The 25254-nt window shown below is 41.9% G+C and overlaps 1 protein-coding gene across 5 annotated transcripts in view; it reads right to left on the bottom strand.

Annotated features, from left to right (window-relative positions):
* Nucleotides 1–25254, bottom strand: part of SH3D19 (SH3 domain containing 19) — a 179348-nt gene that overhangs the window by 21255 nt on the left and 132839 nt on the right. For 4 of the 5 annotated variants that reach the window (XM_032332500.1, XM_032332502.1, XM_032332503.1 and 1 more), the window contains 7 exons: nucleotides 24511–24649; nucleotides 24217–24376; nucleotides 22286–23287; nucleotides 13216–13323; nucleotides 8581–8693; nucleotides 2797–2858; nucleotides 947–1211 (listed from right to left, as the gene is read on the bottom strand). In XM_032332500.1, the coding sequence (XP_032188391.1) occupies nucleotides 947–1211; nucleotides 2797–2858; nucleotides 8581–8693; nucleotides 13216–13323; nucleotides 22286–23287; nucleotides 24217–24376; nucleotides 24511–24649 (1849 nt within the window). The remainder of the gene's footprint in view (nucleotides 1–946; nucleotides 1212–2796; nucleotides 2859–8580; nucleotides 8694–13215; nucleotides 13324–22285; nucleotides 23288–24216; nucleotides 24377–24510; nucleotides 24650–25254) is intronic. The other variant, XM_032332501.1, reaches the window with a different exon arrangement.

A 25254-nucleotide genomic window follows, 5' to 3' on the forward strand; every position in this document is an offset into this window, starting at 1 on the left:
CTCATAGTAAGTACTTAATACATCAACCACTGTTTATTATTTTAAGTCAAAGAACATCTCTGGGTTTTAGCCATTAAAATTTCCTCAGTTTAAATGAAAATGAAAATGAATATACTACATCTTCCTTACCTATTTCTTATCTGTCTATACCCTTCCCTCAGGGGGACTAGAAAATCCTAAATGGCTTAAGGTAGAAACAGATTCTGGCATAATGATGGAAATGTAGAACATGGACTTATTCATTAGTATCCTTGTTAAAAACCATTGTCCTATAATTGTTTAAAAAGTGCGAACAGTTCTGTTCCCCTTCTTTTTATTTGCTTTGCATTTTATCAGGCTAACCTGACCAAAGTAGAGACAGCACATCAGCTCTGTTTTCAAGCGTGGTGAATGGACAAATGTTTAAAGTCACACGGAAAAAAACCTTCAAAGAGAACAGAATTAATACCTCAACGATCTCAGTTATCGATTAAAAACTTCTAACCGGTGACTGTTAAAGGGGCCATGATAATTAGGTTTAGAAAAGGGAAAAGTGAGGAAGAACGTACCCATCCTAAAGAGGAATTCCCTGCTATTGTAATCTGAATTTTAGTCTGTGGGCAAGGTAGCTGTAAGACACAAACTGTATCAAGTTATGAACTACAACATCTGTCAGAGCTACTCCCATCAGTATAACACACTGGGTCAGGTTTTTCAGTTTGTTTGGTCAAGCCAGACAGCAGGTTACAATCTCTGTCTGCCCTACTTCCTTTTCCTTCATTTCTTCTAATAAGGAAACCCCGCTGGAAAGACCTAGGTTTCACTCTGGCCTACTTATCTCAAGCCTTCTTGGCGCTCAAGGGGCAATTCCACATTTGTCTCATCATCTTTTTCTAAGGAATAATGGGTCTTTTATGTACTTCAGGACAATCTCTTGACCAGAAACATTTTTAAAAGCTACATTTACCATGTATTTCCTGTAGAGAGGGTGTCCTGGTTTGGGGCGAGGGGGCAGCACCGGATCTTGAGTTCTAAATACTTGACTCTTGGCTTTAGAGAGTCCAGATGCCAAGTTACTTTGCTTTTTCTGAAGATCCATGTCAGAAGAAGACCGATTAAAAGGCAGTTTTTTACTGGATGCTCTGGTTGCAGAAAGTTTGGGGGGAGGTGGTCTCTCAGGGGCTCCCCTGTGAGGAGGTTGTCGAGCTGGTATCGCTTTTCCATTTACAGGTCTGAAATTCAAGTTGGTAGCTCTAAGTCCGTGCTTGATCAATATTAGGGTCCTGGTTGACTCTTTATTACACACACACACACACACACACACACGTTTTTGCTGGTGTAATATAATTTGCTAAAACATGCAGGGTATGCTATTTTTGAGCAAATGACTGCTGCATTAAACATTATATTATTAGAGGAAATGCCATGGTGCTCCAGCTTCCTCTTATCTTGCACTAGAGATTCATTAGTTTCAGACAAACAAGGCTTTACTATCATGAGCTCTCTAAGGCCCCATTTACTCTGAAACACACCATGATGACTTCAGAAGACTAAGCACTTTCTACCAAAGTCTCAGATAAGAGCTAATAATAAGGTATCAGGTGTATCTATGGGGTCTTAGACGTAATTATAAAAGGAACATCAAAGTCCAATATTCGTATTACAGGAATTATTATTAAAACCCCAATTTAGAGGGACGCCTGGGTGGCTCAGTTGGTTGGACGACTGCCTCCGGCTCAGGTCATGATCCCGGAGTTCTGGGATCAAGTCCCACATAGGGCTCCCAGCTCCACAGGGAGTCTGCTTCTCCATCTGACCTTCTCCTCGCTCATGCTCTCTCTCACTGTCTCTCTCTCAAATAAATAAATAAAATCTTAAAAAAAAAAACAAAACTCTAATTTAGATTAATATAAAGCAAGCTAGTTCTGCAAATGGGGTTGGACAACTATTATTTTGAAAGCCTTCCCTTAACTCCTATGATAAAAATAATTTCCAACATAGTAACATCTTCCATTAGCATCTTAGCTTTTTGTTCAAAGAGCCCTGGAACTCAGGAGGGCAGGGAACCCCTGTGCTCACAAAGTCTGTCTCTTTTTGGAGATAGTTCCCAAATCCAGGCTAGTTCTCACAGCAGGAAGCTTGTGTGTGTGTGTGTGTGTACGTACACATTCCAAAAGTGGAGTTGCTTTAGGTTCAGAAAGCAGTTTTGTTTATTTAATTGAGGAAAAGAAATAAAGATCCATGTCTGTGTTCTAGGAGTTGTGGGATTGTGTGAAAAGAAAGAAGGAGCAGAGATTCCTACAACCTGCCATGGGAAGCAGACCAGAGGTTGGTTAGTGCTCTGGGTGTTTGTGAGTTCAATGCATCTCTAAAAGATCTAAGACCAGCGACTCTCAGTTTTGTTTTGTTTTGTTTTGAAAGAACTTATTTATTTATCAGAGACAGATGGAGAGGGAGAGAACATGAAGGGGGCACTGGGAGAAGCAGACTCCCTGCTGAGTGGGAGCACAATGCGGGGATCGATCCCAGGACCCCAAGATCATGACCCGAGCTGAAGGCAGATACTTAACTGACTAAGCCACCCAGGTGCCCCAACACTCAGTTTTGGTAACAGAAAAGAGAGTCTAGTCTTTGAATCATTAGTTTTTCTCTAATTTACCTTTTTTTAAAAAGTTTATTTATTTTTTTAATAATCTCTGTACCCAATGTGGGGCTTGAACTCACGACCCCGAGATCAAAAGTCACATGCTCTTCTGAATGACCCAGCCAGGCAGCCCTTTAATTTACTTTTTACAAGTTTTCCCACACTTTACTTACCTTGGTGGCAACCTTGGGGGTCCCCGCACAGAGCCTCCTGTTTGACCCGTGTGGTCAGATTCCTACAATTATCAGAGAATTCTTTTAAGTTAAGGTAAATCTGAAACAGGAGCTTGTCGAGAGGAATTATGGACAACTTGTTGGCTAGATCTCTAAGTGAAAATGTAGCTGAGTTATAGACAGTAGCTTAAGAGTTTCTGGTCTTAAGCAATATTAACTCATTACTTGTTCCTACCTAAGTTTTCAAGTCCTAATATAAGTGAAAACAGAGAGGAGACCAGCAGGTGGACCACAGTGCAACCGAGTGGACAACGTGGTTATGCATGCAGGAGACCCACCACGTATGAAAGATGTTGCTGAAATCCTATATAGCAGCAACTTAAGCAGGCACTGTGGGGAATTAAAAAAAATATGGCCTCTATTTATCCCATGGTAACACCTAAAGTATGCACTACGCCTCGGTTTAAACATATAGTAAGTGAGGTGGCGGTTAGTTTGTTTTCCTTCGAACAGGCAGATCTCACATCGCTGGATGGTTTATATTTAATGTGGTGGCTTTTCAACTAGGAGAAGGAGAACACAGAAGCTGCTTAAGGGATGGCCTGAAAGCAAAGTATGTGAAGCAGAATAGAAAAGGCCCAAGAAAGAAGAGAGGGTAAAAGGGGATACCTGGAAAAAGAAAAGAGGTGGAGCAGGAATGTAGGTGCCTAAGAGCAGAGGGGAAGAACTGGAAGCGTGGAGAACAACAGGGAGATTTCTTTAGGCTAAAGGAATCAAACCGAGTTGTTTCAACAGGTTCTTCAAACACGGTGTAGCCCAAGGACGGGGACATGAATACAATACAAAGGGAAAATGCTAGTCCTTTAAAATTACACTGCCCCCCCCTTTTTTTAAAGGGAGACTGAACTGTTGCTTGGGGTTCTTTGGGCTAATTTAGACTGTTTTCCTCCTTCTCATCTGATAAATGAGTTAAAATTCACTTCCACAGTGTTTTAATTTGAACTGAATATTAACTTTTCCTTAAATACCAAATGATTAATCACCAATAACTGCGATCATTTAAGTATGTTTCAAAATCCCATTTTTAAAAACAAATTAAGCTTGCCCTTAAAACCTGGTTTCACTAATGAGTTCAGTTAATGTAGTGAGGCGAGTCACCAGCGCATAAACCCTGCAATATTCCAGTCTAATCCATGCCTTATAAATACACGGCTGCCCATTTCCCCCCCACTGATGAATACTGCTATGACTCTGAAAAACTCACTCATATCTTTGGCCCTCTTTAAGATTAACAAACAAACAAACAGAAAAACCATCTAGTAGACAGGCAGGAACTCTTATTGTTTTTTTTTTTTTTTTTAAATTACAGTTGTTAGGTAACTTAACAATTAAGGGCAAATTAAACAAATACATTCGGAGAATCTGACGAAGTTATAGGGGATGTACTTTAGTAACGACCCGCCACAGAATCCTAATCTTGTGTCAAATACGAGCTGCGATTTTCTCTCAGTGGTGTTCTGTTTATATGGAGGATCTTAAGTATCTTTTGAGTTTCTCAAGTTTTCTGAGAAAATTTTAACTCAGGAGAAAAAAAACGAGGAGGGGACGGGGCGCCCCCACGGGCCAGGAACGGCTGGCACGCGGGGAAGGCACTGCTGTGTCCCGCATCCGCAGTGAGTACTGAGAAGAGGGGAGGGGACTGTCCTCCTGTTCGCTCGAGTCCAGCTTTGCGCCCGGTTCCGCCAACAGTCTCTGGAAGATGACTGATTAGCGATTCCCTCCTTTCCAATATTCCGCCCCTAACTGGAGCCTCTCTGCATCTGCTTTTTTGTAGTTTTTCTTTAGCTCTGACATCTCTGCACTTTGGCTTTTGATGTGTCTGGACAGGCGTTTTAGTGCCTGGAGACGTTGGTTTTTCCGCTTGTACTGTTCCTGCGGATGCCATCTTTTTGTTCATCGGCTTTGAAACGGCTTCTTACTTTCTAACATCAAAATAACCTCCCAGTTTTTTGCAGAACTTCAGAAGACCAGGGGGTAGTCTTGTCTGTCCGAACTACTGAGCAGCCTCCACGGATGCTCCTTCTGTTCTTTCTCCAGGAAGTGGGGCCACTTCTTCGCTCCGGAAGGCCGCGGCCAGCGTGTGCGCCAGCGTGTGCGCCAGCGTGTGCGCCAGCGTGTGCGCCAGCGTGTGCGCCAGCGTGTGCGCCAGCGTGTGCGCCAGCGTGTGCGCCAGCGTGTGCGCCAGCGTGTGCGCCCGCCCGGATTCCTCAACCACGCCAGGGGGCGCCTCCTGCCTCCTCCTGCACCGGCTGCAGCTTGCCTGAGGAGTTCCTGAGGCGTTCCTGCGGCGAGCACGGGGCACACAGAAGCACCCGTTCTCGCTCCGGGGGCTCCGCATGGTCCTTACCCTTGAGTCGAGTGTGACATTCTGTAACGGTTCTCTTGTCCTAAGATGGGAAGTTCCCTGGCTCTCAAGGCAGGAGAAACAGTGGAGCGTTTTCGTCCTGCGCCTCGTCAGAAGACACGACCGGCCAAGACCAGGCCTATCCCCACCGGTAATTACACTGGTCAAATAATCTCTCCAGGTATCCTCCCCGATACCTGAAGGCTTTATGGTCTCTGGTCTATTCATTCAGTAATTCTAATTTTCAAACAGAAGGAATTTCTCAGGCATAGACTGGACTTCCTGGCCCTGGAATTCTGTGTGTGTGACTTGAGCCGGCTCCTGTCCCTTGCGGTCTGTTTCTTCTCTCTTCCTGCTCCAGACCCAGTGCGTCTCTCGTGGTATGGACTGATTAGAACACGGCACGGAATGCTTGGCCTTCCTTCGTCAACAGTGCAGGACAGGATTTTCCTGTTCACGTGAGGTGCCATTGTGATTACAGGACCTCTCCAGATGGTCTAGTTTATTCTAACTTCCTCTTCTTGTTTTTCTAGAATGTGGGAGTTGCTTCGTGGTCCGCTTAACACCCAATGTAATAATACCTAATACTTTAATAGAGCTTTACGGTTTACAAAAGCTCATTACACGACTTCCTGAATGAGGTATATGCCTGCTCATCATCCTCTCACTCTCCTTTACAGCCCTTTAGAGCAGAAGCCAGTAACCTTCTTAAGTAAATTTTCCTCCATGGAAATTTGGGATTCTCTCCTATTCAACAGTATTATAGGGACCCTATCATCCCCTTTTGGGCTTTCTTGGCCCAGTTTTAATAAAAATTTATTACCAAGTACTTTGAAAATGCAAATGATCACTAAATTTTAGTTCAGCCTACAGGAAAATCTCATTAACTTGATATTGGCTAATTCAATTTAATGTCTCCTTCAAAGAAATATCTTTTCACTAGATGATTAGATGGGTTTGCATGTCTAATAAAAGCATAGTTAATGCACAGAATAAAACTACTATGAAATTTGAATTGAAAATTTGGTTCAAAGGCATTAAGAATTTGTTCCTTAAAATTTTTTTTAATTTTGTTTTTTAATTTTTATTTTCTTATTGAATAATTAATATATAACATTGTATGAGTTTCTGGTGTACAACACAATGATTTAATATTTATATACATTAAATAATGGGCATTACAGTAAGTCTAGTTACCTACTCTCTGTCACCCATATGAAGTCATTACAGTATGTCTTCTTTGGAGAAGTATCTGCTCATGTTTTCTGCCCATTTTTTGACTTAATTTTTTTGGGGTGTTGAGTTTCAGAAATTCTTTATAGATCTTGGATACCAGCCCTTTGTCTGTACTGTCATTTGGAAATATCTTCTCCCATTCTGTGGGTTGCCTCTTTGTTTCGTTGACTGTTTCCTTTGCTGTGCAGAAGCTTTTTATCTCGATGAAGCCCCAAAAATCCCTTTCGCTTTTGTTTCCCTTGCCCTTGGAGAGTGTCTTCAAAGAAGCTGCTGTGGCCGGGGTCAAAGAGGCTGCTGCCTTGAGGATTTTGATAGATTCCTGCCTCACTCGGAGGTCGTTCATCCATTTAGAGTTTATCTTTGTGCATGGTGTAAGAGAATGGTCGAGTTTCATTCTTCTGCATGTGGCTGTCCAATTTTCCCAGCACCATTTATTGAAGAGACTGTCTTTTTTTCTCACTGAATATTTTTCCTAGTTTGTTGAAGGTTAGTAGCCCATAGAGTTGCAGGTCCATATCTGGGATCTCTACTCTGTTCCCCAAAGTTGTTTGACTATTACTGACCATATTCCCTATACTGCATACTACACCCCCATATCTTTATTTATTTTAAAAGCATAAGATTGTACCTCTTAATCTTCTTCACCTATTTCATCTATCCTACCCCCCCCCCACCCTTCCACTTCCCCTCTGGCAACCTCAGTTTGTTTTCTGTATCTATGAGTCTGTTTCTATTTTGTTGTTTGTGTTGCTTTTTAGATCCCACATATAAATAAGTCATACAGTACTTGTCTTTCTCGGCCTGACTTACTTAACTTAGCTTAATACCCTCTAGGTTCATCCATGTTGTCACAAATGGCAAGATTTCATCTTTTTTTGTGGCTGAGTAATATTTTATTGTACATAGACAGCACATCTTCTTTACCCATTCATCTATTGATGGACACTTAGGCTGCTCCCACATCTTTTTTTTTTCTTTTTTATTTACTTGACAGAGAGATACACAATGAGAGAGAGAATACAAACAGGGGGAGTGGGAAAGGAGAGGCAGGCTTCCCACCGAGCAGGGAGCCCCATGCGGAACTCGACCCCCAGACCCTGGAATCATGACCTGAGCTGAAAGCAGGCGCTTATTAACAACTGAGCCACCCAGGAGCCCTGCTGCTTCCATATCTTGGCTACTGTAAATAACGCTGTGATGAACAAAGGGGTACACACGTCTTTTTGAATTACTGTCTTCATTTTTTTTCTTAGGTAACTACCTAGAAGTGAAATTGCTGGATCATATGGTAGTTCTGTTCCTAATTTTCTGAGGAACTTCTACACTGTTTTTCACAGTGGCTGCACAAATTTACATGCCCACCAACAGTGCAAGAGGGTTACCTTTTCCCCACATCCTTGCCAATACTCGTTAACAAACCTTAAAAGATAATCTAGCATATGGGAATTAGAAACAGTATGGGGAAAAGGTATTGAGATTGAAAAAAAAAAAATATATATATATATAATACTTGTTAACTACCATTGTTTCACAAGTACATGGTAAGGTACTATTTTTTATTTAAAAAATTATTTTCCTTAAATTTCTTATGGTAATTATCTTAAAATTATGTCACTAGTTGGACATTTTAAATAAAACTGATGACTAAGTCTAATTCCACAAATATTAAAGGTTTTCAGAGATGTCAATAACTTTCTCATTATTAGTGCCATTTAAAATACAATATAGGACAGCATAGGACAAATTATTTTATGATGAAGTACAATGAACTGGCCTAATTCTTTTGTTCTACAAGAATTTTAAAAATATTGAACAACAGGGATGCCTGGATGGCTCAGTGGATTAAAGCCTCTGCTTTCCCCTTGGGTCATGATCCCAGGGTCCTGGGATCTAGCCCCGCTTCGGGCTTTCTGTTCAGCAGGGAGCCTGCCTCCCCCGCTTCTCTGCCTACTTGTGATCTCTCTGTCAAATAAATAAATAAAATCTTCAAAAAAATATTGAATATCACATTAAATAAGTACTGGGGCTCAGAACTGGTTTGCAATAGAAGTCTTTATGTGACCAACAGTAAAATAATTCACACATCATAATTTAAAATTAGTAGCATTGTCTTTGATCTAAGACAATTTATAAGGACAACTTACCAAGTTTCTAGTTCTGTCAACAGTACTGAGCTTTCCAGACACTGTACTGCAAGTATTTCCAATAGGTTTTTCAATAGGGAGAGGAGGTGGGCTTTGTGGATCCTCATGTAAACCTGGAAAAATAGCAGTAATTCATCAGTAATTTCTGGCCTTTGGGGATTCTGAAAGATGAAATGCTTGCAGCTTGTTTCCTCAGGAAAAAGACCATTTTAAGAGAGCCACACAAAGAATGGACAGCGAAGTAAATGAGAAGGAGCTAGGAAGCCTCAGAAGACTGATGGGTTAGGAGACATCAGGCAGTTTTACTGAATGTTGTACAGAGTAAAAATAATACCGAGTAAATAGTAGCAGTAGCAGCCCGCATTTTTGAGAACCCTCAGTGCGCCAGGCACTAAGTTAAGGCCTTTTGTTCATATACATTTCTCCAGTTGGTATCTATGTGCTCTATCTGCACAGTTCCCTGGCTAGTCGTCACATGTGGTGATTTAAACTTACATCTTAAACAAAATTAAAAATTCAGTTCCTTGGCTGAACTAGCTACCTTCGCTCAGTGGCCAAGCGCTCACAGCCACATCTGGCTAGCGGTTACTATCATGGACAACACCGTCCTGGAACATTTCCATCTTTGCAGGAAGTCCTACTGGACAGCACTGCGCTACATAACAACTTACCTATTCTATAGATGAAGAAAGCAAAGCTGAGAAGACAATAAATAAGCCATTCAATGTCTTAATGCTAGTAACTGTCAGATCCAGGGTTTTGAACCCTAAAGCCTGTGCTACTGTAATATGGCATGTTGCTTCTTAATAAGTTGTGTAATCCAGATGTCCCCCTCCCCCAAATAATTAAATGTTTTCTAATTCATTGGCTCCAGATTAGTGGACTTAATTGCCTTCATTTTAACAAACAATATCTTTACATCCAAACCATATCCTTAAGTCAGTGATAGCATAGGCCCCTTAACATTATTCTAAAAAGAAGAAAAAGATCAGATTTAATTAGTGACAGCTAATTAAAATCTGTGTGCAAAAACACTTGGAGAAAGGATGAGTTAACATACTAAAGGAGGCTAAAGTCACCATTCACACAAATTTAGACACTTAAAGGAGATGGGATTTTTTTTCCTTCTTTCAAATGAACACTCTCTACTCTCATTTCACATGAAACACCTATAAACAAGAGGATGATCTGTCAGGTTCCTATTTTATCTACAGGCAGGAAAACACTCTCTAAAGGAGGAAAATACCCAGGCCAGCTACTAGGAAACAACGAAAGAGAGACAGACAAGCATTCCCAGCGAGAAGCAGGTCTGCTCTGGAAATGAAGACACACAGCAACATTTCAACTCAGCTGCCATCTTGAAGACTCTCACTCTGGTACAGTTTTCTTATTCTTATAAAGAAACGATAAATCACACAGGATACTGTATTGCTCTGATGAACCATTAAGGGTACAAAGTCGTAATAACATGAAAGTAGAGAGGAGATACCTTACTGGCAGGACGGGACATAGGGATTATCAGGCATGGGTGTGTGGGCTAAGTGGAGAATTCCAATTTCAAATCATGTGGTCAGAGGAGGTCTAAATGAGAAAAGTGGCATCTGAACAAGACCCGGAGGAGTGGTGAAGGAGGGAGCCATGCACCTATCTGGGAAAAGGACATCCTAGTCAGAAGAAACAAACCTCAAGGGGAAAAATCTGACAGGCTCAAAGAAGACCAAGAAGTCTTGCACCACAAAGCTTTCCTTTCTTCATTTGACCATTCCAAGTTCTTCCAACACCGAGGACATTTTTTTTTCCTCCACAGCACATATGAATTGCTTAATAACTAAAATAATACAGTCCTGGGGAACTGGTTTTTAATAGAAATAATGCTCTAGAAACTGGCATGTCCGTTCTCTCATCTACGGCAGTTAGAATCCAACTTTCGAAGAGTTCCTGGAACTTTGTCAGAATAATAAATAAAGGTGCTTTCTCAATACATCCACTACAGGATTCTAGGACTATGAATCCAATTTGTAAATATGCAGACAAGAATGAATGTAGCAGGCCTGGGACTGCTTATTCATAGAAAAGCCTGCTTCCAGGGCGGGTCCTTGCTGGCATCTGGGAATTTGGGAGTTGGGGAAGGTTCCCACCAGCCCCAGAACTGATAAAATGAAAAAATATGGTTGATGCCGAATACCTGCTTTTCTTCTCAGAATCTAGAATTTTAGAATGTGCCCAAATTCCCAGAGGTGCCTACATGACCAACCCCTAATGAAAAACCCTGGGTATTCAGTGTCTAATGAGCTTCCTCAGCTGACAACATTTCACCTGTGTTGTCACAACTGGATCCTGGGGGAGTTAAGCAGAGCCTTTGTGATTCCCCTGGGAGACAACACCTAGAAGCCCGTGCCAGGTTTCCTCCAGACTCTGCCCAATGCACCGTTTCCTGTTGCTGATTTTGTTTTGTATACTTCTGCTGTAATAAATCGCAGCTGTGAACATAATGCTAAGTCCTGCCAGTCCTCCTAGGGATTGTCAAACCTGGGGTTTTGGGGGACCCTGGTGCAACAGGAGAATAAATTTAAATGTAAAAACTGTATTACTTAAAACCTACATGAGCGTCAGGCAATATTTATGCTCACTGTATTTCACTGGGCCTGTTAAAATCCAGAATACATTTTGACAAGGTAACAGCAAACAGACAAACAACCCACTGAACTATCATCTGGGAGACTTACATACAGCCCACTGGTTTGCGGGTTATCTAATGCTGTCAAAAGAAATATACCACCAGTTCTTTAACCTACCACATAACCTCCTAAGAAGCAAGAACCCACCAGAATTTGGTACCCTTGACTTTTTCTCCTCCGCATTCTTCATAGTCACTGTTTAATCTTCTATGTGGCTTAGAGCCACCAATTAATAAAAAAACACTCAAAAGACCAAAACCAGTATGATCCTTCTGGGTAGTTTTTTTACAGAAAAACCAAACCCCTGAACTAAAGGGGTTTCATGGCATTCTAGGGTATGCCTGGAGAATAGGCTGGGGATGTTACAGACCGGTAAAGGACAGGGACACTTGATCTGCTACCAGGAGCAACGGAGTGGCAGGATCTCCTACTGACTAGAGGCAAGGATGCATCTGGACCATGCAAAGGCACTGAATGAAATGAAATGAGAGCAGACGCTCCTGGCAAAAACTGCGTGATTGCCCCGAGCAATGCCAGGAACCGCTTTGGAAATCAGTGCACAAGCACGTGCGCACACATGTACACACACCTTTACACACAACTTTTAACCATCTCCAGGGTCTAAAATAAATGCGCCTGGCCTTCTTGGCCTCTCTTACAATAATTTCTTTGCAGTCCTTATAAAAGCTCACAGGAAATATCATTTATTGTACCGTTAAAAAAATCAAGGCAAATAATATCAAAATGGAAAGTTACACTGATTTTTAAAAATGTTAGACATTATTATGTCTTCATAATTCTTGGTTACTGCTCTTCATATAATTCATACATACTTAGACTATGGTATCCAGGCAGACACACACAATGTTATTTGCTATCACTTTCAATCAGAACTGACATGTGAACAACGTGAGGGTTAGAGGTGCTGATACCCTGGTGCAGCCAAAAATCCATAAGTATCTTCTTCTTCTTTTTTTTTTTTTTTTAAAGATACTATTTATTTGACAGAGCCCAAGTTGGGGAAGGGCAGAGAGAGAGAGAAGGAGAAGCTGACTACCTTTTGTGCAAGGAGCCTGATGTGGGGTCCAATCTCAGGACCCTGGGATCACAACCTGAGCCGAAGGCGGACACTTAACTGACTGAGCCACCCAGGCACCCCCAACATGTAACTTCTGATTCTCCCGAAACTTAACTATTAACAGCCTACTGATACCATAAATAGCCAATGAACACAGATTTTGTATGTTATATACATGACATACTGTATTCTTACAACACTGTAAGCTAGAGAAAAGAAAATGTTATTAAGAAAACCATTAAGAGGGGTGCTTAGGCGGCTCTGTTGGTTGAGTGTCTGCCTTCGGCTCGGGTCATGATCTCAGGGCCCTGGGATTGAGCCCCACATCGGGCTCTCTGCTCAGCAGGAAGCCTGTTTCTCCCTCTCCCTCTGCCACTAGCAACCCCCAGTTGAGCTTGCTCTCTCTCTCAAATAAATAAAATCTTTAAAAAGAAAAATAAGAAACCACAAAGAAAATACCTTTATAGTACTGTACTGTAAAAAGTCTGCATGTAAGTGGATGCACAAAGACTATACTTTCAGGGATCATTTCTATAGTTTGTAAGTGGATGCACACAGTTCATACCTGTGTTGTTCAAGGGTCAACTGTACTTTCCCACCACCTTTACCCAAGGCACTAACAAGATACTACAAGTTTTCTGAGTTTCAGTTTCCTTCTTCTCTCTGCCTCAAAACCACGGTATAGATAAATGAAATCCATATTTACTGTACCAACTGTCTAAAGAACTGTGAAAAAAAAACTTGTTTTCAAATATCCTTTGACTGTAAATAATAGCAAATGGCCGATCACACATAATTTCAAAAGCAGACATTTACAAATTAGTATTATATTTCTCCCAGGCTCTGAGAAGCAAAGAAAGAAGGCAGGTTAGTGCTTACATTTTCCTGGTTTGGCTGGAATTCGAATCACAGTGGGCTTCCTGGTGGGTGCTGGTTGAACTGCTCGTTCCTTTGTTGGTTCTGTTTTTATGGGGAGCTGAAAGGGATCTAATGAAAAACACAGTTTATTTTGCATGTTTTAGTTAACACGGACTCAAAACAAAAAATCTCATTCATAATTAAAGAGTCATATTTTCATGCCCCAGGGAAAACTATTCATGGATAAACAAAATCTCAGTTTGCAGAGACAAAAACAAAGTCGGAGCTCATGAAAGGAAATAAGTTGGTGCTCTGTAAATAATTCATGTGGCTTTTCTTCCTCTCTGATGAGAGAGATCCAGGACAATCTTGAATTATGTAGAAGCTATCTTCCACGGGAGTACAATCATTTCATAAGTGTCGCCTGAAAATGAGGGGCAATTGAAAGAGGAGCCAATTGCCCCCCTGCTGGGAGGCCTCCTAGATCCCCCAGGCAAGAGGTCTCTTCTCCCCCACACTGCTGCGCCTGGACTGGAAAACTGATGCACAGGGCTCACCAAGGGCCCTCATCCTGCCCAGCACCGTGCCTGGCACAGAGCAGGTACCCAGCGGAGGAGCGCCAGTCGTTCAGTCAAACCACACTTCAGTCAACGTGAAAATGGAAAGTGTTTTATCCTGGAGATAAAATCAGACATCTTCCTTCAAATATTTAATTTAGGGGCAAGGACACCGGGCTGGGCACTTCTCCATTTAACGGATTCATTTAAAATTGACAATACATGTTCAAAGAAAGTATTTTAAACAAAGACATAATTACCAAACTTTTTTTTTTTTTTTAAGCTGAAATAAATAGTCTTTTTTTTTCTTTAATGTAAATATTCTTTTCAGTACTTTGGGGAAATGACCATACAATTTCTTAAAGATGAAAAATCTAAAAATACTAGATCAGCAAAAAAATAAAATAAATGCTGTATAATGGATACTCTGTGCAGCACACAGACTCTCCTGAGCTGCCTCTGCCTTTAATTCTACAAGAGGCTGTAATTCTGCACCTGTTCTACACTCTTCACTATAGGGAGATACTCCCTGTAAAAACAACATACACCATAGCTCCTGTGATGAACAGCGTTCATATTCTGCCGATTCTGAGCTCTAGTTCCAGAAGCACCTTCTGCTGACCAGCTATTTTCAGGACACATGAAGAGCTGGGCTAAGGATAAGGAGGCCGTCCAGTCCTCCGATACCTGACCTTCCCTTGCCCCACGGCTCGCAGGCAACCCTACCATTATCCATGCCACCAAAGGCATCATCGCTCACTCACAAGCCACTTGCTCCCATGTGTATGTCTACCACGTGCCAGGAACAGTGATAGGTGGGGAGATACTGTGGTAAAGTACAATCCCATTTTATTATCTCCCACCTAGGAATGGCCCTCAAATGGCGTGCCAGGTAGAACAATTACTACTAGGCTACTGAGAAAAATAATATATTAGATGACCCTTTCATGGAAACATATTAGCTCACAAGTGAGGAAAGTCTTGTCTAAGTTCAAGAAACCAACTGGGGATTATCAAAACAATATCAAACTTGAAAAAAAAGTTGTAATAATACAACTTTCTTCTACTGTAAACTACGGGCTCACAAAACAAAGTTCCTTCTAGATTGAACCACATTTTTAAATTCTATATTTTGTTGTACCATTTTTTACTTCAAAAGTAGTATTTACTATAAAAATGGGAAACATTAAAAAATCTATGAGGCAAGGTCTCCTGTAATCCCATCTCTCCGGTAATAATGAAACTTTGGTGATCTGCCTACAGATTTTTTTTTTACTATATTACATGTATTATTATGTAGGTATTTGGATAAACAAAAACCCCAGGATTTTATACCTTGCCTTGTAATCTGCTTTTTTGCTTTTTTTCACTCGAAAGTGACTGGATGTCTGCTACAAAGCAAATGCTGTTCTATGTTGCTGAGAATACTTCAGTGAACAAAGCAAAGAAACCTGCTCTCGGCACTTACATTCCAGTAGGGAGATGGCAGTAATTAACAGTAAATACAATAGTAAGTAGTTTATGTGGTATTCCACGTGAGAAGTACTACTGAAAAAGGAAAATGTAGGGCATGGTGAGAGATTCCAGGTGTGGGCAGACTGAAAGCAGGATGCAGCGTAAAACAAGAGTGCAAAGGTGAGGGAGGGGGGGTTCTCTACTACTGTCTCTCCAACAACTAGATTTCACATATTCTAATAGTTCTTCCAACTTGGATTATATGCACCAGTGTCCGGGAAACAGCAGTGCCAGCGGGTAAAAAAGGGGTATGCTCATTTGTATTAAAGTCCATTATTGCAAATATTATCTGAATGTGAACTCTCTAAAGCGTTCATCTATTCTGAGTGATACTAGCTGAAGTGAAAGATTTTGAAGTGCCTTTGTAATCCTGATATGCATTTTATTCAAACACAGAAACATAGTATCTTTCATTTGTGTTAATCTTTCCTTCCTATTCATCTTTCCCTACTATTGCCCTTGTTCTGCCTCCTTGACCCTTATTGGACCCCACTGACTTCCAAGGACCCACCTTCCTTTTCCCAGCTGTGGAAGACACTTGACTGTTCAGAGACTTGACTGTCCTTCCTCCCCCCAGTCTTGGTTGTCACATCCCATTGTATTGGGAGTCTGTTTTCTGTTGGGAAAAGGACCAAAAACTCAAGGAAAGGATTAAGGCTGGTGACTGTTCACTGTGTCCTACCTTTCAAGTGGCATTTCTGCTTTAATAGTTGTTTCTGATACCTATAATTTTTTGGTTATTAGTTGAGGGTTTTTTTGGGGGGGTGGTATGGAGGGGGAAGAGAATCTTGAGCATGGGACGACTTCAATTATTTCCCAGCTCATAGTATATTCTGAGCCAGAATACCACCTACACTCTCTCACATTCCAGGGGGACGGCATGCATAAGGTGGCGCAGGGAAAGGAGAAAGGACACCCATCAATGCCTTGAGGGGCCAAGCACAGGGGCATCCAAATTATGCTTGCTGTTGCCCTCAAGACACCCGCTCCAAATCCTGCACACTGTGCAGAACTCACCCCTATTACATGGAAGGGTCCAGTTACTTTTTTTTAAAACCTAAAGGATTTACATTGAAGTAGTATAGATAAAATTTATATAACAAACTATTCCAAGTGTCCTAGTTACCTACCCACTCTTTCTCTTTCTTGGTCTTTATTTTTAATATCATTAGCTACTCTTTCGTAATTGGTACTCAGATCATGAAGCAAGGAAGTCTTCGGGTTCTAGTACGGCGGGCTGTTTGGCAGGAGTGGGTCTGTTTAATGACCTGCCCCAGCTGTGCTCAGTGAGTCAGTGAACTCAGCATCTGCCTCTCTGTCTGCATGCTGTCCAGGCTATAATCCAGATGAGGTGTGCGGATTAGTGGGGAGGGCACAGAGCATCACTTCAATAAGGGGGAGGAAAACTGGAGGCCTGTTTTCCATCTTGATGATGGTGTGCAAATCTCTTTAGTCAAACAGTACGCAGTCTACTTTTTATGTCTATTCATGAGCAGGGTATTTTTTCTAACAGAAATGAAAGTGCGCAACATATAAAGCAAAGGTGGCATCTCATGTTTGGGAACTCCAGGCGTTGCCAAGTGGGAAACTGGATCGCTGGTACAATGAAATGTTTCAAGTTCATAACCCCTGACCCAGCAGTCTCACTCCTTGGAAATTTATCCTTCAGAAATAAGAGCCGTAGTAGGAGAGGCAATATTTATGAATGTTTACTACAGCATTATCTGTAGAGGAAAAAGAAATCCAAAAAATCAGAAGCAATGTCCGTGGATAGGGGAAATGTTGACTCAATCGCAATATACTCACACTAAGAAATATTAGGCAGGTATAAGGAAACAAGGAATTAGATTTAGACCGACTGGACTGAGAAGTCCATAAATCTCACTGTTATATAAACAAACAAACAAGGGTATAGTATGATGAAAATGTTCGTAAAAAGTAGGAAAAAGTACATATATGTATGTTTGTAAGTTTTGGTTTGAAATGTCCAAAGGCACAGAAGACCATATACAAACAACATTGAGGATATGGACAGACTAGAGATAAAAATTTTTTTCTTTTAGTAAATGTTTGTATCATTTCACCTGTTACAGCAAATATGTGTTACTTTGTAACTGAAAAAATCCAGTAAAATAAATTCAACCACAAGAAAAAAGTTACAAGATGAAGCTGAAATAACTCCCCTGCCAAACAAACCAAAAATCACTTAAAAATAAGGGGGAAAAAGAGAAAATTCTAGTCCTTTTAGTTGCTTTTTAAAGGCAATAATGGGGGGCGCTTGGGTGGCTCAGTGGGTTAAAGCCTCTGCTTTCGCTCGGGTCATGATCCCGGGGTCCTGGGATCGAGCCCCACATCGGGCTCTCTGCTCAGCAGGGAGCCTGCTTCCTCCTCACTCTCTGCCTCTCTGCCTACTTGTGATCTCTGTCAAGTAAATAAATAAAAAAATCTTAAAAAATAAATAAATAAAGGCAATAATGGGCATAAAATTTTCCATAAGGTAATTAGAAAAATTAAAGCTATACGGAAAATTAAAACTCTTTTTTTGAGTCTATGTAATAGGATTTAATGCACATTTTTTTTTAAAGATTTTATTTATTTATTTGACAGACAGAGATCACAAGTAGGCAGAGAGGCAGAGAGAGAGAGAGGAGGAAGCAGGCTCCCCGCTGAGCAGAGAGCCCCATGTGGGGCTCGATCCCAGGACCTTGGGATCATGACCTGAGCCGAAGGCAGAGGCTTTAACCCACTGAGCCACCCAGGCGCCCCAAATGCACATGTTTTTGAATGTCTTATTTACACATATGTAGTTCAAAATAATAGGCTTTCATTTATAATCTTAATAACAGCAATTTAGAAAAATCATATACTATTATTTTTAACATTTCTACTCATCCTATGACTGAGGGTCAGTGCGGGAAGCAGCTATCTCTCTGCGGCAAAGATGACAAGCGCTAACTCCCCCGGGGTTTTCTTTTTCTTTTCTTTTCTTTTTTTTTTGAAGATTTTATTTATTTGACAGACAGAGATCACAAGTAGGCAGAGAGGCAGGCAGAGAGAGGAAGGGAAGCAGGCTCCCTGCTGAGCAGAGAACCTGATGCGGGACTCGATCCCAGGACCCTGAGACCATGACCTGAGCCAAAGGCAGAGGCTTAACCCACTGAGCCACCCAGGCGCCCCTCCCCCAGGTTTTCATCCTAATTCTGCTTATGGTTAGCTATTGGAAAACCAGGTTCCCCATCCTCTCCTGCCAACCCAGTTCCCTCATAAAGAAAACCTTTGTTACCAGCTTTTTATATATTTTTCCAAAGATACTACATATCTATATGTGTGTGTGTTAACACAAACAGTAGCTAAAATGCCACGAATATTAACTATACCTTGCATTTTTCACCTAACGATATCTTGGGCATTAGAACACAGCAGGAAGTAATAGGTGGTGTGCCTCCTTTTTAATTAGCACACAATCCTTCACTGCATGGGCGTACCAGTCCACTGGAGGTTATCACAATATTCTGTGGAAGTGTGCTTCATTTGGGGTCCAAGAATGGGCCCTTGAAGGTCTGGAAATTGTGCATACGTGAGCTAAAGGGCTATTTTCAAGAGAGAAAAAAGAGTCCCAGGATAATCAGATTCTCAGAGTTCTGTGATTCCCAGGAGGGGTTAAGAACCACAGTGCCACGACTGGACCACAGAGTTTGCTCCGGCTTCTAAAGAGAAAACACAGAGCATCTCAAAAAAAACAAAAACAAAACAAAACAAACAAACAAAAAAACACAAACAAAACAAAACAAAATCCAAAACGCTTGCCTATCTAAAACTAAGGAATGTCCATGGCATTTTTCTCTACTTTTATTTGCAGTAGTTACTCTGCCCTCCTTCCAGCGTCTCGCACCAAACCAATTATTCCACACCTGCTGCCAAACAAGCCGGCCGCTTTTACACTTCTATCCGCATGGTCTTCATTACTGGGCTGAGAAAAACACTGATGGTAATGTAGTTTTCTGCCCATTACCTGTCTCTCATAATATGCTTGTCATCATAATTAGTTTCACCATCCTTGGCTTGCTTTTCTGTCATTTCTTTCCCTTGAGTTCTGTTAATAGCAGAAATTGGCTGCTAAACTATTATTCTGGTCTGTGTAATGGGGCTGACAGCAGAGGCATTCTGCTTTTTTTTTGACAACTGGGTATGATTTGTAAAGGTGTGAAGAGGAATTGCTAATACTTCTCAGCTCCATTACATTAACCTGGAAGGCATTCTACCCAAGGAATGAATCCAGTATTAAATTGCTTGTTTTATGAGTTTTCCCTTAATAATTTTTCTAATCTTTACCATGTTTTCACAGCTTCAGTATTTTCTGATCTCTATTTCCTGAGATTAATACAGCAACTTCATTTTATGAAAACCAGCTCATTAGATTTTCTTTATTTTTGAGGGAAGGAAAAGGAGGAAAGACGTATTTGTGAGTTCCTCTCCTTTCTTTCGCATTCCTATCTCAGTTTCTGGCTAATGCCAGGATGATTAAGTAAGGTCTCACAAAGAGACCGTGATTCCTTATTTACAAAGACAATGCTACTGATACACCATCAAAAAGTCACGGAGCCCCAGATCGATAAACGAACAGAAACTTCTCTACATGCTGAGGAATTCAGGGTGATCCTAAAGGCCTCTGGAGGACATTAAGTGGGAGAGCAACAAGGTCCAGGGTATACTCTAGAAAAATCCCTTGGGTAGCCATAACATGGAGGATGATGGGTTTGAAGCAAAAGCAGGGGCTCAAAGTAGGAGGCCTCTGTAGTAATCTGGCATAAAGACCCAAAGTGGGGCAGTAAAGGCAGATGAAAATGAGAGGGCTCAAGAACTACTTCGAAGGTTAAACCAGCAGGAGTTGCTATCTAATTGGATGTGAAGGGCAAGAAGTAACAATGATTACTACTTAATAAGCACTTGCCACGTTTCAGACAATGGGACATGGCTTTCCTGCACAATCACATTTAATCCTCGCACTGCCTCCAAGAGGAGTATTATTACCATGTTTTATAGATGAGGAAATCGAGGCACAGTAGGGTTAAGTAAATAGCCCAAAGTCACACAGCAATTAAGTGGCAGATTCTGGCCTGACCCCAAGTCCAAACAAACAGCATGACACATAGGAAGACTCGAAGATGATCTCTAGGCTTCTCCAAGGAAGGCTGGGGACATGCTGGGGACATGATGGGGGACATGATGGCATTATTAAGTGAGTACAGAAAATAGGAAAAGGAGCAGATTTAGAAAGATGATGAGGTAAGCATTCAGTGACTCCACAGTCAAGAGCAATGGTTCGAGTCAGGTAGGGCAAGCAAATTACATACTTCGCTAAGAGACTGCCTACATAATTAAATATTGTGCAACGAGGTGGTAGAAATCAAGGGACAGAAAAGGCTGAGTATGAGGCATGAGACTATATTCATGTTGAATGTATACTGTTGACCTTCTTTTGGAAGATGACTATGATTATCCATTTGATGACAGGGAATAAAGTCTCAGCGGTTATTAATCAAGTTGCCATCCCCACAGAATCTAGCAGTTTCTACTAAAGGTGGTATTTCTTCGGCTTGTGCTGATTCCACCCCTTAACAACTTGCTGTTGTTGGTTTTACCATCCCTATCCCACCGTGAACCTTGTAACACCAAAAAGGTTTAAATAAGAAAATGATGTAACAAAGTCTTGAAGTGTTACCTGGGTTAAGGATTTATACAATGTTGGTTAGCAATGTCATATAATGAAAAATACACTAGACCTAGAATAAAAAGATGGGAGTTTGAATCATGCCTTGGAAGCTGCTAATGTTATGACACTCGGCAAGCTATCCACTGATTTCTCTCAGTCTCATTTTCTTCTTCTGCAAACTGAGGCCAACAATACCAATACCTTGCAGAGGTATTGACCAACAATACCAATACCTTGTAGGTCTGGGTACCTAGCGAAATGTTTGGAACACTGCAGAAGCTCAGTACATTCTAACGTCTTTCCTCCTACCTCTTATAGACAAGAGGCATGCTGTAGCCACACTAACATGTTGTATGCATAATAAATATTTAATAAATATGTTTGTTATCATTGAAAATACACCTGTGCTGTACAGAATTTGGTTTTGAATCACAGAGCTTATCCCATTTTGATGCATGTTAAACATTTATAAGATGACAGCTAACCTTTTGAAAATACTATTAAGCTCATATGTTCACATATGCTACCCAAATAAGTAGACAACAGTAAAAGGAATCATCAACGACAAGGAAAGCAGCTTACTTTGACAAATCAAAGGTAAGGTTTACCATCATAGCCTCCATCTGAATAGTGTGAGCAAAGAAAACATACTCTCTGAATTTCCTCTTGAGAAATTTAATTGTCCTGATCCTGGCAGGAAATGTACAGCTGTCGTATTTTATTTACAAAACTTTGCATTCCCCAGGGAAGATGTTCTGTGAAGATTAGCGAAAAAATTTTTGCTACATAAGGCTGGGTCGTCATTCCTGGCTTTGCTCTTGCCAGAGTCCTCCCCAGAGTCGATGCCTCTCCTGGCATTCCCCATGGGGCTGGCTCAGTCTACGGAGCCCTTCTGGGGCCACACTATTGACTTCTCATCTATGAGAAGTTTTCCCTGCCTCCCCCTAGTGCTTGACTCTCCACCTGCCAGAGTTAGGAAGCCAGCCTCACACCTGGTTTAGTCGCTAGACCCAGTCTGCTTATTTCTGGCTCACATAGTAGTCTACACGCGTCTCCTGCTTTCTCTGTCTCCATCTCCCCCATTCCAGATTTTCCTATCCCTCTGTCTCCATCTCCCTCCCAGCTCCATGTTTCTTAATCTGTGTTTCTGTCTCTGTACACACACAGGCATGAGCGCGCACGCGTGCGCGCACACACACACACACCCACCCTCCAGAAATTATGTCCTAGAAACTAAAACAGCAAGTGCCATTCAAGATGCCCTCTGGTGAGTTCCCACTCCCTCCCACTTCTCCTTTTTACTCACCTAGAACTATCTCTGAACCAAGAGATTCTTCAACCAGGTTCCCAGCTGGTGTGGGTAAAACATCATCATCAAAACTGATGAGGTCAATGTCCCCTGGAGGCTTGCTTTGCTGAGCTGCAGCCGGGGAGACGGCCAGGGGCCCTTCTCCCAGTGACCTGAATGCTTTGGCCTGTGACGCCACTGAGAGTCGGGGAGGAACGGTGACCGGTTTCAGCAAAGCTGTAGAGTTGGGGATTTCTAAGGAGACGGATTTCTTCGGCAACAAAGGCCGAGGAGCAGGGGTTGGGACTTTCTTCCCACCGTCAGGGCTCTCAGCCATGGGCCCTCCTCCCAGAATCTCATGATTAATACTTCGTGTAAGGCCAGCATTTGGTTTCTTTGGCAATTCAGGTTTGGTTACTGGGATGCTCCCTACTTCTTGTGGTGTAGACTGTGGGGTGAGCCCTTCCCTGGGGGCCACCTTGAGTCTGTTTTCAGTCCAGGAGTCCCACTCTCCAGAAGCTCGGTTGGCAGCTGGCTTGGGAGCCACTGAGGGTTTCCCTGAGGGAAGAGCAGGCCTGGGGGGCAGTGTGCGGGGAGCGATTTCTGGTTTCACGGGTGGTCCCGAGGTTTCTTTATTTGTCTGGCCCTCAAATGCTTTGATTCTTGAAACGACACTATTTTGGCTTCGTTCTGTGTTCATAATGTTCATCACTGCCTGACTATCCAAGTTGTTGGTACTATCCAACAAAGACTGGGGCTGGCTCAGCGAGGACTCCTTGTCTGTGGCTGTGGGGCTGGTTTTCTGGTGATTTTGCTCTTTAATGTGACTGTCTCTGGCTACAGGTCTGAGGTTGGCTTTTGATCTTGGTCTTGGCACTGGACATCTTGTAGCACTGGAGTTCTCTGGACAGTTCTGTTCCTCTGAAGTATCAAAGACTATTAAAGGTGCAACATTTGTTGGAAGATCACTGGCCGAGACCACCGGGGAAGGCTGGAGAGGCTTGAGAGGTGCCTGTAGTGCTGACAAGACCAAAACCCACAGACACAAGTTGCAACATTGTAATTTAAAAGAAAAAAAAACCCAGAAGATACAGAGACTGTTTAAATATACATGTAGAATATCAAGAGATCTTGGTTTCCTTAATTAGTAAAAAGTAATTCCAAAATCAATGCGGAACTGTTTACACTCAGCTTCTCGCAGGAGTGTTCTTCAAGTTGTATTTATTCATAAGAGAAATATTCATTACATAGTATTTTTAAAACACCATTAAATTCTCAATTCCCAGCAGACTCACCACATGAACCCTTTCCCTCTCGTCAGAATTCCAACATTGCTTGCTTTACTTTTCCAAAGTAAGAACTTACTCTTATCTGTTATACAAACACGATGCTTTTTAAAAGCCTAATGGAACAACCCATCTTTTACACTCTATCAAGTTTAAGGTTGCTAAATAGAGCATCCTTCTCAATGGGCATAAAGGGGATCAACAGTAATACAACCATGAGTTAAAAGAACGCTGTTTGGGGCACCTGGGTGGCTCAGTGGGTTAAAGCCTCTGCCTTCGGCTCAGGTCATGATCCAGGGTCCTGGGATCGAGCCCCGCGTCGGGCGCTCTGCTCCGCAGGAAGCCTGCTTCCTCCTCTCTCTCTGCCTGCCTCTCTGCCTACTTGTGATCTCTGTCAGATAAATAAATAAAATCTTTAAAAACAAAACAAAACGCTGTTTTTGCGATATGAACAGGGGTGAGCCCCAGACACTGGGGCTGCAGCTCATGGGAGTGATCTGTTGTGATAATCACAGCAAATCAAAATAATGGAAGCACACAGTGATCACACTGACTGGGAAGCAGAGCTCAATGAATTATGCACAAGTCACAAATTATTTTAAAGGCCAGAAGCCTACTGATAACTCCCCTAGATCTAGGTCAGAATTAGGGAAGACAAATTACTTGCATTACTTTGAGGCAGCTGGTTGTCTATTTCTTCTGGAAAGTCAGTCTGAGTTGCAGAAGTAATTGTGTGCCTTGGAGTGGCAGCAGCATTATTATTCGTAGTATTCACTTGAACTTGGTTGATTTCTTTTATGACTTGTTCATAAGATGGTGGGAGCTGTAAAATAAAGAATGAAGATTTTAGACATCTATGGACAAGAGCCAAAGTATTGATGTATTAATAGTCTCACTCTTATCTTTGAACTCACTTTAAAAAATAAAATGCAGAGAGATAATGTGATATTTATTTACCTCAGCAGGAACCAGCTCACTGGGCCTCCAAGGACCTGCTGCAGAAGATGGGGGAAATCCCAGTCCCGGGGGTGGGGCTCCTGGGAACCACGAGGCCGGCCTCAGGGGCTCAGCTGCCACGATGGTGATCTCTGGGCGCCTAGCAGACAAGACCTCAGTGAGGGTTTGCAGGTTGATAACAAGCTATTGTCTGCCTCAAACATTCAAAGATTCCTAAAAATAACCACTGCCTCAAAAAAGTTACATAAGAATTGCCGTAGTCCTAGAAATGACCTATCTGGCCTGGGCTATCAAGGAGCAGAGGACAGTCATCTTCCAGGACTCCAGGGCTCAAAGTTAGAGATGTACCTTAAGCATACTCAGCTCTGCCTTGCTGGATAAGAATAAGGGCTAAGGAAGGCTCACACAATCTCTTATTCCAGGGTTCTGCTATCCAGCCTATACCATGAATATAAATAATATATGGTAAGGCAGAAAGTACACCGGTCAAATAAAACTGCTTCATTTTCTGCCATTATAAATGATATACTCTGACATGATACCAAAAAAGAACAATATCCTTTTCCTCCTCACCCAGCCTCTGCCCCAATTCAAAGTCTTCTCTAAGTGTTTAGAGATTGCATGTTCATCTCTAGACCCTGCTATGTGTGTCTGTGCTCCTAGTCAGTGTGGTATATGACTCTGGTAACTAACCTTTAATACTGGCACCACAGTAGTTCAGGCAACTCAGGCATGGCTCCTTTC

The sequence above is a fragment of the Mustela erminea genome, chromosome 2, assembly GCF_009829155.1.
Source record: "Mustela erminea isolate mMusErm1 chromosome 2, mMusErm1.Pri, whole genome shotgun sequence".
In the NCBI taxonomy this organism is placed as follows: Eukaryota; Metazoa; Chordata; class Mammalia; order Carnivora; family Mustelidae; genus Mustela; species Mustela erminea.